Source organism: Podarcis tiliguerta (assembly GCF_965153285.1).
Source record: "Podarcis tiliguerta genome assembly, chromosome: 13".
NCBI lineage: Eukaryota > Metazoa > Chordata > Lepidosauria > Squamata > Lacertidae > Podarcis > Podarcis tiliguerta.
This window is the reverse complement of record NC_139546.1, coordinates 14,470,398-14,484,497: the sequence shown is the minus strand read 5'-3', so window position 1 is coordinate 14,484,497 and position 14,100 is coordinate 14,470,398. Positions and strand designations below refer to the sequence as shown.

Sequence of the window (14,100 nt, the reverse complement as noted above, 5' to 3'; positions counted from 1 at the left end):
ATCCAGAATGCGGCAGCCAGACTGGTGACTGGGAGAGGCCGCCGAGACCATATAACACTGGTCCTGAAAGACCTACATTGGCTCCCAGTGCGTTTCCGAGCACCATTCAAAGTGTTGGTGCTGACCTTGAAAGCCTTAAACAGCCTCGGCCCAGTATACCTGAAGGCAGTCAATCAGAAACGGTGCTTTGGTTTCTGAACGTTTTGGAAGTCGAATGGACTCCGTTCGGCTTCCAAGGTACGACTGTACTAGCAAGAGAAATACCAGGTGATTTTTGTGAAATCTTGGGGATTGGCTCCCTCACCCAACCCCCATTCTGACCCGTTTCTCTCTGTAGCTCCTGGATATGAAATCCACAGACCGGAAGCAGACACTGCTTCATTACATCGTGCGGGTGATCCAGGAGAAATACTCCGACCTCACAAACTTCGCCAATGACCTGCACTTCCTGGAAAAAGCAGCAGCAGGTGCTGAGCCAGAGGGTTCTGGGCAAGGGGAGAAATTTACAGTGAAGGGTGGGGTGCAGCTCCCTCCCTTTGACCATGGGAGTGTGCCAGAGGGGATAATAATACCCTTAAAAATACATACAGGGGTACCTCAGGTTACATACGCTTTAGGTTACATACGCTTCAGGTTACAGACTCCGCTAACCCAGAAACAGTGCTTCAGGTTAAGAACTTTGCTTCAGGGTGAGAACAGAAATCGTAAGGAAGGAGAACAACAGGAAGATTTAAAGAAGGAACTATTGGAAACTCAAGGCAGGAGAAACATAAGATGATTAGAACCCCGCTGAATGTGAAGCATGGGAAGCCCCAACAAAAAAATTATAATTTGGCAGAATATTTGGACAATATGATATGTATTTGTATAGTTTGGAATACTTAATGTGATTTGATTGGATTGTTATAATGGAAAATTTAATTTAAAATATTTTTTTTAAAAAAAAGAGAGAACAGAAATCATGCTCCAGCGGTGCGGCGGCAGCAGGAGGCCCCATTAGCTAAAGTGGTGCTTCAGGTTAAGAACAGTTTCAGGTTAAGAACAGACCTCCGGAATGAATTAAGTACTTAACCAGAGGTACCACTGTATTCTGAAGTTCCCCCTAGGTAGAAGGGTTAACTGGAGCCACGGCAGCTCAATTGGGCCTGCTTCGCTTCATGCTTCCATCTCTCTTGGCTCTCTCAGTATCCCTGGACAGTGTGCTCCAAGATGTGCGGGGCCTACAGAAGGGCATGGAGCTCACGCGCAAAGAGTTCATGCGCCAGGATGACAGCGCTGTGCTCAAGGACTTCCTCAAGGCGAACACAGAGGTGATGGAGAAGCTCCAGGCCGATGGCAAAACTGCACAGGTGAGGAGGAGGAGGAGGAGGAAGAGAGGTGGTGCTTAGTTCAGAAGGGGATGTCATGGCAACTATAGTGGCAACTCAAAACAAGGGGAGATTTGAGCCTTAAAAAAAAGAAGAGCTTGCCAGCAGCAATTGGGGACCACTCAGTTTTCGGGCAGTGGTATAGGGGTTAGAGGGTTGCAGGTGGCGCTGTGGGTTAGACCAAAGGTCAGTGGTTCGAATCCCCACGACGGGGTGAGCTCCCGTTGCTCAGTCCCTGCTCCTGCCAACCTAGCAGTTCAAAAGCACGTCTTAAGTGCAAGTAGATAAATAGGTACAGCTCCAGCGGGAAGGTAAACGGCGTTTCTGTGCGCTGCTCTAGTTTTCCAGAAGCGGCTTAGTCATGCTGGCCACATGACCCGGAAGCTGTACGCTGGCTCCCTTGGCCAATAGAGCGAGATGAGCGCCGCAACCCCAGAGTTGTCCACAACTGGACCTAACGGTCAGGGGTCCCTTTACCTTTTATAGGGGTTAGAAGTATTTTCAATGCGTGACCCACTTAATGCATCCTCAGACTGCAATGATGTCTCTCAATAGCTATCGGCTAGTGGTGTCGCATACAGATTCCAGAGAGAGGCAACAGATTTGTGGCATCACTTTCTGCCTCTCTGTCTCACACACATACACAGAGAAGGGGGAAACAAACTGATTTAAATCAGTCAGGACCACCGATTTGTCATCTCTGGCTTTTTAAAAAGATGAATGGAACTGAGCAGTAACGGGTGTGACTGCTCGCTGTGCTCATTTTACATACCTTTAAGCTCTCAGCTTAAGCTCATCGCAGGTGGCGCTGTGGGTTAAACCACAGAGCCTAAGACTTGCTGATCAGAAGGTCAGCGGTTCGAATCCCCGCGACGGGGTGAGCTCCCGTTGCTTGGTCCCTGCTCCTGCCAAGCTAGCAGTTCAAAAGCACATCAAAGTGCAAGTAGATAAATAGGTACCACTCCAGCGGGAAGGTAAACGTGCGCTGCTCTGGTTCACCAGAAGTGGCTTAGTCATGCTGGCCACATGACCCGGAAGCTGTATGCTGGCTCCCTTGGCTAATAAAGCGAGATGAGCGCCGCAACCCCAGAGTCAGTCTTGACTGGGCCTAATGGTCAGGGGTGCCTTTACCTTTACCTTTAACCTCTCATTGAATTGCCCGAGATTATATATATATTGTGTTGGCATTTAACTCCACCTTTTCCCCATTTCCTCTCCACGCCCGTGTGGATGTTTGTCTCTGTGTGGATGCATCAAACTCCTTGAAAGCTTATTCCATTGTGTGTACGTGCACGTTGTTTTTAAGGCGCCGCAAGGCTCTTTGCCATTTTTGCCAATAAAAATGAAGCCCACACACCTTGATGTCAAAGCTGACATCATCCATGGGTTCCCAAAGAGGCTCATTGCACAGGGCAGCCGATAAATATAAGAAACAAATTTGAGGCAATGTGTCGCTGCTGGCACAGCCGCCGCCCCGAGATTCAGGGTTGTGACTCTGTGGGGTTTTTTCTTTCTTTCTCTACAGGAAGCCTACGAGTCGACAGTGGAGTATTTCGGGGAAAACCCCAAGACTACTCCTCCGACAATGTTCTTCCCCACCTTTGTGCGCTTCGTCAAGGCATACAAGGTAAGACTCTTGCCTTTAGCTTGGGTGCAGCCTGTTTATTGACTGTGAGCCACGCTCCTTGTGTCCCATATTTATTTGCATCGGGAAGATTCTAAATACCAACCAACTTTTGTAAAGATTGCCAACATAATGCAGACGGGGGACTTTGAATTCTTAAATCATGTTATGTGAATTCTAAGTGTTGAGGATTATTGTAGTAGTTACAGGGTCAATAAAATGTGTTGCAGTGGTAGGCCACACACACACGAGGCCACTGTCTTCCAAATGGTTTAGTTTACTGAAATAGTTTAGTTCAGAGAAGTTTTTAATGTTTGACGTTTTATCGTGTTTTTAGTATTCTGTTGGGAGCTGCCCAGAGTGGCTGGGGAAACCCAGCCAGATGGACAGGGTATAAATTGTTGTTGTTGTTGTTGTTGTTAAGAATTACTGGATCGACCTAGAGTAGTCGTTCTCAAGCTTCTTTCTCTTGGCCACTCTTTCAAAATAAAAAATTGCTCACACCACACCAATTTTTTCATTTATGAGAAAAAACAAAGAGCTCCTAGCAGTGGTAGATTTATGACGTAGAACACAACTACTTTATAATTGTAGTAGAATCATAGTATTGTAGAGTTGGAAGGGGCACCGGGGTCATCTAGTCCAACCCCCTGCACTGCAGGAATATTTGGCCCAATGTGGGGCGAAATACAGTGGTACCTCGGGTTACAGACGCTTCAGGTTACAGATTCCGCTAACCCAGAAATAGTACCTCGGGTTAAGAACTTTACTTCAGGATAAGAACAGAAATCACACAGTTGGCGGCACAGCGGTAGTGGGAGGCCCCATTAGCTAAAGTGGTACCTCAGGTTAAGAACAGTTTCAGGTTAAGAACGGACCTCCAGAATGAATTAAGTTCTTAACCCAAGGTACCACTGTATGATCATGGGACATCCAGGAAGTATAGAACAATGCAGCTACATAAGAACATAAATCATTCCCACAAATAAAATTATAAGTGAGCCTCTTGCATATGTACCTTAAGTATGCGTACAAACTCAATGGGAGTTGTGAGCTCAAAGTGTTACTTGATGCTCGCATTTTGAAAAGTTATCTTTCCGTTTTCTGTAATTAAAAATTATATTGATGCCAGACTACACTACCCTGAAATGTTAAAATGTTTGATTGTCCTTGAATCTCAATCCACACCAGTGTGGCATGCACACCCTTTGAGAACCACTGAGCTGGAGAAAGTAGTTTTTATATCCCATTTCCTAGATAGCAATTGATACGAATAACTTTAATAGAAAAAGTGACTAGCTCTTGTTGATGTTGCTACAGGGAAGCAAGGATAGGTAAGGCTCCCCTTGGGGGGAAATTCCCCACCCCCCGCCTACAAATGAGAACCATTGGTGGCCCCAGTGGGCAGTTGTAGGGCTGGAACGACAACGGCTGAATTAGCAAAAAGGTTTTCTACATCCCCACCTCTCTCCATCTTTATTACAGGTCATGTAATAAAGGACAAAGTTTGACTGTTTCAGATTGTGGAAGCAAAACAGGACTACCCAGAATGGTGGTTCTTGCAGAGGTGAAGGCCTCTCTTAAGTATACAGAAAGATATCATTACTTTGTAAACTAAGAAAGAAAGAAACAAATATTTTTTGAAAATTCAAGGATCATGGAGCTTCCAAAAACCACAAAATGTTGAGTATCTCTGCTGGGAAAAAGTGAAGCAGTTTAGCCAGCCTGAGACCCGAACAGCTTTTTGTATCCTGGCAATGAGAGCTGGGGGGATGTGTGTGATGAGTTTTAAAACTCTGTTCTCCGGAAAGGTGGACTTGCGAATCTGATAACTCTGTGATGTGACATGTTTGTGAGCCCTGTCACCATCCAGTGATGTACCTGCGATTGCTTAGTGAAGCTTATTTTTCTCTCTCCCTGCCCCGAAACAAGAAAGCGGAAGAAGATATCCAGTTGTGGAAGAAGCAGGAAGCAGCGGCCAAAGTGGAAGAGGTGAACTCCCCCAACCAGGAAGAAAAGGCAGCTCCAAAGGTAGGTGTTAACATGTTGGGACACCTTTCCAAAACCATGTCTCCCTTCATCCTGCTTTTTCTCAAAATGAAAAGAGTTCTGGAATTCCCACCAGACTGTATTCAGCCATTGGATTTTGTGTTGGGGACCAAATCTAAACTCAGCCAAAAACCCTTTCTGCTCGCAGGATTCATATAACTCATTCTGTTGTCAGAAACAGCTTTTGGCCTTTAGAGGAGGAGAGGCAGGTAAAATATATTTTTTAAAAGAAGCATTGACTTTGCTAGTCAGAGTGCTGGGCAACAGCGGCAGACGTACAGATGTATCCAATTCCCATTTGGCTCCCAAGCTTCTCTGATACGGCATCTTGCTCTTCTGAAGTGCATCCTTGCAACCACAGGTGTGGATTGCAGGGGAAATGTCTAGCTTGTTTGTCGAAAATATGGTAGCTGGGTGACTGGGGCCCATTTGCAGGAGGGAGTCCACCAGTAGCTGGCTCCAGAGCCAGCTCTTCTAGGTCTGTCCTCATCCACCTTTTCGAGATCCACAAGGGCAGCACTGAGACAGAGAAGCTGGTAGACAGTGCTACTCCCTGGACTGATCGTAAAGGTCAAGGACCCCTGGACAGTTAAGTCCAGTCAAAGGCAACTATGGGGTTGCGGCACTCATCTCGCTTTCAGGCCAAGGGAGCCGGCGCTTGTCCACAGACAGCTTTCTGGGTCATGTGGCCAGCATGACTAAACTGCTTCTGGCGCAACGGGACACCATGATGGAGACCAGAGCCCATGGAAACGCCGTTTACCTTCCTGCCACAGCGGTACCTATTTATCTACTTGCACTGGCGTGCTTTTGAACTGCTAGGTTGGCAGGAGCTGGGACAGAGCAACGGGAGCTCACCCTGTTGCGGGGATTCGAACCGCCGACCTTGTGATCGGCAAGCACAAGAGGCTCCGTGGTTTAGACCCCAGCGCCCCCCCTCCCCCGATCAGGCAGGTAGGCAGGCAAATGGGGTCTGGCTTAGGGCAGCCATGAGGTCAGAGGGGCTATACCCCTTTCAGTCCAATGGAGCAGCTTCCACTGTGTAAAGCTGAGAGTAGTGTATGGAGAGACCCACTGACAATCTGTTTTGGAGTGGAGTTATTATTATTTATTGAATTTATATGCCGCCCTATACCTGGAGGTCTCAGGGCAGTTCACAGAATAAAATCAAGATATAAAACCACAAAATACAGAATAAAAATTTTAAAAATCAACCAGATAGCCCCCCCACCACACAAAACACACACACACACACACAAACATTTTAAAGGGCATAGGATGTCAATCAGATCAACCAAAGGCCTGGTTAAAAAGGATCGGTTTTGCCTGGCACCTAAAGGTGTATAGTGAAGGCGCCTTGGGGAGAGCATTCCACAGACTGCAAAGAAAGCCCGTTCTTGTGTTGCCACCCTCTGCACCTCTTGAGGAAGAGGCACACAAATAAGGGCCTCAGAAGATGATCTCGGGGTCCGGGCAGGTTCATATGGAAAGAGGCGGTCCTTGGGGTATTGCAGTCCTGAGCCGTTTTAAGGGTCAAAACCAGCATTTTTAATTCCCCCCCTTCCTCAAAGTGCCCCTTCAGGAAAAAAACTAGTAAGAATTTTATATCCCATCAGATGTCAAGGGAATGAACAACTATCTGACTTTTAGAACACATCTGAAGGCAACCCTGTATGGGGAAATTGTTAATGTCTAATGTTTTACCATTTTTTATGTGCTGTAAGCCTCTCGGGGGTATAAATAATAAAATTATTATTATTATTATTATTATTAATTTTACTGTTTAACAAAGGGTTTGATATATTTTCTGGCTCATATTTGCTGTAGGGTTTTTTGTACTTTTTAATACCGTTTCACAATTATTTGCAGACTTGTGGCTTTTTTGTTCTCGATTCCTGTGCTACGCTAGTTTGCCATGTAGCAATTGCAGTGTGCAATATTACAATAAGAGGACTGGGGGGAAACTTTATGGATGTCATGTTTCCTACAGTTTGTGATAGTATTTCTCAGCAATTTAAATGTGACCAAGCCTTTTGTACTTTGTCACAAAAAGCAGGTTTTCCAGGTGACTTATTTTGGCAAGTGTCAAAGTAATAATTTATGGTGTATTGCTGTCAATATTCACTTTGAATTAAAATATATATTGCAGCAAAAATAAAAAAAAAACCTGCTGCCTTAAGCCCCTGGGAACAGACTGGGTAAAAAAACAATTTACAAAATCGAACAATGGATAGTATTCGGCAGCGACAAGCAGCAAACTGGTTTCCCCCCTATATCTAGTACCTTGGACAGCTGCCTGATGGGTAGGCCGGTCCTGCGAAGAGAAATTTCGTCTTCTCTTGGTACATGCGTAACCACAGCAACCGCTTCTCTCTCTTGGCAGTCTCCCACCCACAAGGCCAAGCGGCAGCAGATGGACCTCATTTCTGAGCTGAAGAAGAAGCAGCTGGTGAAGGAGCCCCTCATTTACGAGGAGAAAGATGGAGCCATTGAGGACATTATTACAGGTGAGGAGGAAGGAGGCCATTTGTTTTAGCAGCGGGCTTTGAAGTCATGGCAGATCCAAGTGGGAGCTGCGTGGAATCGTAGCACCCGAGGGAAGCAACTTCCCGGGGACTTCTGAGCTGTGCAATTTGGGGTGGCACGGTTGGTAAAGCGTGAAACTCTTAACCTCAGGGTCACTGGTTAAGAGCCCCACGTTGGGCAAACAGATTCCTGCATTAGAGGGGCTTGTACTAGAGTGACCCACTCTACAGTTCTACAGTGAGGGAGAAAAGTATTTGATCCCCTGCTAAATTTGCCCGTTTGCCCTCTGACAAAGAAATGACCAGTCCATAATTGTAACGGTAGGTTTATTGTAGTTGTGAGAGACAGAATAACAACAGGAAAACCCCCAGAAACCCAGAAGACAAAAGTCAGAGATTGATGTGCAGTATAATGCGTGAAATAAGTATTTTATCCCTTTGCAAAAGATGACTTAGTACTTGGTGGCAAAACCCTTGCTGGCAATTACAGAGGTCAGACGTTTCTTGTAGGGGGCCACCAGGTTTGCACACATCTCGGGAGGTTTTTTGTCCCACTCCTCTTTGCAGATCCTCTCCAAGTCAGTAAGATTTCGAGGCTGATGAGTAGCTACTCAAACCTTCAGCTCCCTCCACAGATTTTCGATGGGATTAAGGTCTGGAGACTGGCTAGGCCACTCCAGGACCTTAATATGCTTCTTCTTGAGCCACTCCTTTGTTGCCTTTGGGTCATTGTCATGCTGGAATACCCATCCTCAACCCATTTTCAATGCCCTGGGGCTGAGGGAAGGAGGTGCTCATCCAACATTTGACAATACATGGTCCCATCCATCGTCCCTTTGATGCGGTGAAGGTGTCCTGTCCCCTTAGCAGAAAAACATCCCCCAAGCATATGTCCCCCTCCATGTTTGACGGTGGGGATGGCGTTCTTGGGGTCGTAGGCAGCATTCCTCCTCCTCCAAACACGGCGAGTTGAGTTGATGCCAAAGAGCTCGATTTTGGACTCATCTGACCACAACACTTTCACCCAGTTCTTCTCTGGGTCATTCAGATGTGCATTGGCAAACTGCAGACATGTGCTGTCTTGAGCAAGATCTCAGTCCTTCACAGCATAGTGTGTTACCAACTGTTTTCATGGTGACTATGGTCCCAGCTGAGGGATGCGGGTGGCACTGTGGGTTAAACCACAGAGCTTGCCGATCAGAAGGTCGGTGGTTCGAATCCCCACGATGGGGTGAGCTCCCGTTGCTCAGTCCCTGCTCCTGCCAACCTATTTGGCTGAGACCACACCATGCCTTTTTGGGAGCAAATATTTGCCAGTGTACAGTTCTAACCAGCTTGCATGTCTGGGCTACACATTTAATTTCCATCGTTGCAGATCTGGGCTCTCCAAGCCGTTGGCCATTAGTGGGCATCCTTAATTTTTCTTCTCCCCAACCCACCTGCTTGTTTATTACATTTGTATCCCACCTTTTCTCCAGATTGCTTATGGCAGTGGGATACACAGTTCTTTTCTCTCCCATTCCCATCCAATTCCCACAGCAAAACCCTGTGACGTCGGGTAAGCTGAGAGACAAGCGACTTCTGATGCTTTTCCCCACCTTGCTAATGCCCAGACACACCACACAAACACACATCACCTGCAAAACTAGGTGGGGCTGTAAGAGAGGTTTCCTGCTGCTGTTGCTGCTGCTTTTTGCCTGTTCCATGGAGTCCCACTCCCCTGTTGTTATACCCTCCTTAGGCCTTTCTGCTCTTTTTGCAAACCAGCTTGTCTGCTTTTACTAATCGCTGCAGGGCCCGGAACTCTTTCTAAGCACACTCATGTCTTTTTTTTCCTGCCCAAAGATTCTCAAAGGGTACATCTGCACCACAGACTTAAACTGGCAGAACAGAACTGCAGAGGTGGAGAGGTTTTGTAGACAGGACAGAGGGGTAGGGCAGGCTGTCGAACCTCCAACAGAGATTTGTTAGTGCTCTCAATGAACTTCAATTTCCAGGATTATTTAGAGAGAAGCCGTGAGATACTAACTGCTGTGGAATGCAGAGATGCCATTTAGAGGCTCGGTGCCTCTTGGTAGAGACCTCCTTCTTGGTTGCTCTGGGACTTTTACTTGCTTGCTTGACTTGCCCTTTGTCTCTCTTCCTCTTCTTAATCTCCTTGCCTTTCCCTCCGGTACTATTCTTTACTTAGCACTGAAGACCGTTCCTTTCACTGCTCGGACGGGCAAGCGCTCTTCTCGCCTCTTCTGCGACGCCAGTTTCAATGAAGAGAGCCCACTGTAGCTTGTGGCTCTAGGTAACGTGCTGCATCAAAGGCACAATGGTGGATTTATGTAGCCGAGGGGTGGGGAGCGCGGCAGGTAAAGGTGGCATCCTGAAACGACTCCTTCCAGCGCTGGGATGAGCCCTGCAATTGCTGAAGCATCTAGCCAGGCATTTGAGTGAATATGTGAACGGGAGTGTGTGTGGGCATACAATCGGTGTTAGGGCTGGGTGATATATGGTTTTCAACAATGTGATATATAACCAGCTAAACATCACAATAGACTGATATATCACGGTGTCTGAAATAAGGATGAAGCGATGGAGAGGCTTCACAGTTTTTCCTGTACTGTGATTTTTGCCGGCACCTGCCCTTGCGATTCGCTGCCCCCTGTATGAGGCAGGAGATTGCTGAGATGGCAGAGTTAACAGGAGCTGTAGGAATTGAGAGAAGCAGTGGCTGGCTTAATGTCCCCCCCCCCCCCCAATCATGATTTTTGCATAGCACACACCCACACACCATGATTCACAATGCATTGCCAGGTCAAAAATTCTGGAAAGCAGTTATCACGATATGGACTTCAGGCTTCTCAGGGCAGTAAACCTTTTAGGTCTGAAAGTGAGATGTGTCTCCAATTTTAAGTAAATAAAAAAGGGAAGATCACACTGCATGCAGTAGGGTGTTTCTTTCATTTCCCTAGTTTTTGAATGAAAAGCAGCCTTGAAGGCTGCCATCAGGAACAGAGGAGTGGGTGCCAAGAATGTGCCGAACGCTCAAATTAGGGCGGTCATTCCTGGATCTTTTTTTCCAGTCGGTGGGAAAAGCAGTTGTGGGGGGTAGGGAAGAAAGCAATTTTGAGAAGGAGGATGGGGAAAGAGTAAAGCAAGTTCGCTCTACTCCTCTCGGTGGTCGCCTCCGAGGTTGTATTTCAATGTAAAAGTCAGGGGAGGGGAACACACCGCTGCGCGTTCTGCATTACAGAAGTTTTAGGGAGAAACCAGCACAGGGCAAATCAAATAGCTAAGCATGTCTGAATGCATGCACCCGAAACAATTAACTAGGTGTTTTGTTTTTTCTCGTGGCAGGCCTGCGCAACCAGCCGTACCGGCGGGGGGACACCGGTCGGCACAGCGCCAGGAAACGGGCCGTGGGGCAGACGCTGCAGGTGACTGCCGACATCTCGCTGTGACAGCCCCGAATGAGAACAGCAAGCTAGCCAAGCCTTGGTTTGGGGGTGCGAGGCAAGGACTGGGGGGGTTCCTGGCCCACGGGCTTGGACCAAAAGCTCCTCACAACCAAGGAACGACAAAAACTCAGGGCAGGACGATCCCTTTCCTTCTCCTCCTCCGCTTTTAAAGCCATTTGTGGGCTTATGCGCACAACAACCCTGCCAATTCTCCTGCCCACGGGGATCAACGCTGCTTCGTTTTGAACTTCGTTTTCTCGGCCACGTCGGACGGCCCTAAGGTGGAACTATGGCAGGGGCTGCTCTGCCAACTAGGACAGCGGGTGGTTCTGGAAGGCGAGTCCAGCCATTGCAACACCAAGCCAAGAACAGTACCCTCCACAGCCTGGAATGTTTGTGACTGCAGACTCCCTCTGGAGGGAGGAAGCGGAACCCACAGGGTCTCGATTCCTCCTCCCAGCTTGCCCTGGTCCCTTTCCCCCGCCTCATCCAGCTGGGCCATTTCAGTCTGCTTTAATCCTCCACTTCCTCCTTCGGCCTGGAGAAGACAACCAGTGTTTGCAGGCCATCTGACATGAACGGTGCTGTTTGATCCGAGCAAGTAGTCGTACGCTTGTAGGAAGGTTACTTGCCCAGGAATGTGTAACCTCAGGATCATTTAAGCCATTGAAGTGGTGCAACGAGGGGGTCCACAAGGACTTTGCCAGGGGGGTGGGGGGCAGCAAGCACCCTGTACAAAACAGCTCCAGCACTTTTTAAACCTCCTTGGACAGGTGCCACGACCGCCTTGGCGTCGTAGGACACAAACGGCAGGCAGCACTTCAGATTTATGCTGTAGAGAGGGCTAACAGCCTGTCCCTTTGCATTAGTTTGGCTGGCACAGGCCTGGCTGAGGATGCCTGGGATTGCAGTCTTAAGCCCCTACCAAGGCTGTCATGGTTATAGATGACCCGGGAGTCTCTGCTGCCCTTCATATTTTCATGAGGGCAACGAGACGAGAGTTTGATCAGTGCACCTAAGCAATCAGTTGTCCTTCCTTTCAAGGCTCCCCACCACCACCTGAAGTCACTCCCCTCATGCACGTCGTAAGATGGGAAGTGCCCAGCCGCTAAGGAGGAAAGAAGACTGGGCTCTAAGCAGGAGCCGTAAATCTTCCTAAGTATAATGTTTGGTTAAAGTTATGAATATAATTTTGGCTTCTTAATCTAGCACAACGGCCATCCCTAGGAAGCAGTTGCGGTCCGTGGAACAGTCTCTCAGGATTTAAGTATTTGGCACAGGCGGCACTTTGGCATTTTTGAAACCAACACGCTCTGACGCAGAGAAGCTCAGAGGCTTCGTGACAATCAAAACAGGGGAGCGAAGTTGCTTTTCTTTTTCTTGCCACGTGGTGTCGCCATTTCTGCGGGGTTTTCCACCGGTGCTTTTTCTCCAACCTGTGCCCTGGGTTCTAGTCTCTCCCCGCCCCCCCTAAGAACTAAAAGTAGAGGTAATTAGGTCAATCAGGTGATACCCGCTATAATTTCCAAGAGCACAATGGGGTGGTTCCTCTCCCCGCCCACCCCCCAAGGAATCTAAGCAGCAAATGAATTTGTAGATGGGGTAAGATTTCTGCCCCAAGGGTCAGGTTGTCCGATGGACTCTGCATCATGGAGCCACTTTGCTTACAAAGGCAGACCCAAGGGGTAAGCTCACCTTGCTTTGAAGCAAGGGGGCGATCCTAACAGACCCAGGATGTAAGGTCTTTTGGCAGCTCTGTGGGTTCCCAGTGGACAAGGGCACTTGCAAGTTGAGCATCTTGTTCTTTGCAGTTCATGCCTTTTTTCTTATCTGGGGGTGGGGAGGGGAGATTGTGAAAACTCCAAAAGGGATACAGCTCATCCCATCCACCCCAGCACAAATCCAGGCCCCCTGGGACGGATTCTGCCTACAGGGGATGTTGGTAGGCAAAGAGCTGCATTCCTACCCTGTTCACCCCAGCATGCAAGCTTTGCAGCAATAAATGCATACATCAGCGGGTGTTGACCTGCATACCTAACAGGCCCCCCTGTTCCGTCTCAGCTGGAAAGGAACAATTTCTTTAAAAGTCATGCAAAAGTCAACACCCTACTCTTCATCTGCTCATCCGGCTTTAGCCTTCGAGCTGCACACCCGCTTAGAAACTCCCGGTTTAGACTTAGGCTAACATTTGCTTTCTCCTGTAACCTTAAAAGCAGCTTAAAGAAAAGAAAAACAATCACAGCATATACGCTCAGAACAGAAACCTTGGACACTGTTTCATCACACACTTTTGGGGGCGGGTGGGCGGGGGGAGAAGGGGATATTAGGAAAAGAATTGAATGTGCAACCTATTGTTTTTAGAAATGCCTTGAATCATGGAGGGGAGGACCAAAACGCCCCTGTATGATTGCTATTTGTATACATTATTTTTATATATGGTTATGTGAATTGCATTTAATCCAAAGCGAGTTAACCATGAGAGCAAATAATAAATGTATTCTAAAGATGCAAAAGGTGCCTGTGTTCAAAGAGTGTGCCGGTAGTCTGCTGGAGGGCAAAGACCTTCATAAGGTACATGCAATTTTTAAGCTCTCCCCCCCCCCCCAGGCTGCCTCTGCTGCAGGGTCCACTAAGAAATCAATTTGTCCACAGCAGTGGAATGCCGTTGCTTGCACCCCTTGTGATTGCGGATTCTCAGTACACTTGTACCTTGGAAGCTGAAGGGAAATCGTTCCAGAAGTCCGTTCAACTTCCAAAACATTCGGAAACCAAAGCGTGGCTTCTGAGTGGCTGCAGGAAGCTCCTGCAGCCAATCAGAAGCCGCGTCAAACGTTTGAGTTCCAAAGAATGTTTGCAAACCAGAACACTCACTTCCCAGTTTGCAGCATTCGGGAGCCAAAATGTTTGGTTTGCAAGGTGTTCGGGACCCAAGGTACGACTGTATGTCCATCCAAAATTCAGAGCAGGGAGCGGTGCAGGGATACACAGTTGGCTGAGGCTACCCACATTACAATCTTTTCTATGCACAGTATATCAAATGTGAAATCTCTTCATGCACCTTTTTTACCACATTGCAACACAACACG

At 47.7% G+C, this 14,100-nt stretch overlaps 1 protein-coding gene across 7 annotated transcripts in view; it reads left to right on the top strand.

Annotated features, from left to right (window-relative positions):
- FMNL1 (formin like 1) overlaps nt 1-13,527 on the top strand; it is a 114,229-nt gene extending 100,702 nt beyond the window's left edge. For 6 of the 7 annotated variants that reach the window (XM_083407484.1, XM_083407489.1, XM_083407488.1 and 3 more), the window contains 6 exons: nt 338-467; nt 1,186-1,349; nt 2,893-2,994; nt 4,924-5,022; nt 7,424-7,547; nt 10,914-13,527. In XM_083407484.1, coding sequence (XP_083263610.1) covers nt 338-467; nt 1,186-1,349; nt 2,893-2,994; nt 4,924-5,022; nt 7,424-7,547; nt 10,914-11,017 — 723 coding nt within the window. In that variant the 3' untranslated portion in view covers nt 11,018-13,527. Of the gene's footprint in view, nt 1-337; nt 468-1,185; nt 1,350-2,892; nt 2,995-4,923; nt 5,023-7,423; nt 7,548-9,756; nt 9,862-10,913 lie in introns of all 7 variants that reach the window. The other variant, XM_083407485.1, reaches the window with a different exon arrangement.
- The last annotated feature ends 573 nt before the right edge of the window (nt 13,528-14,100 follow it).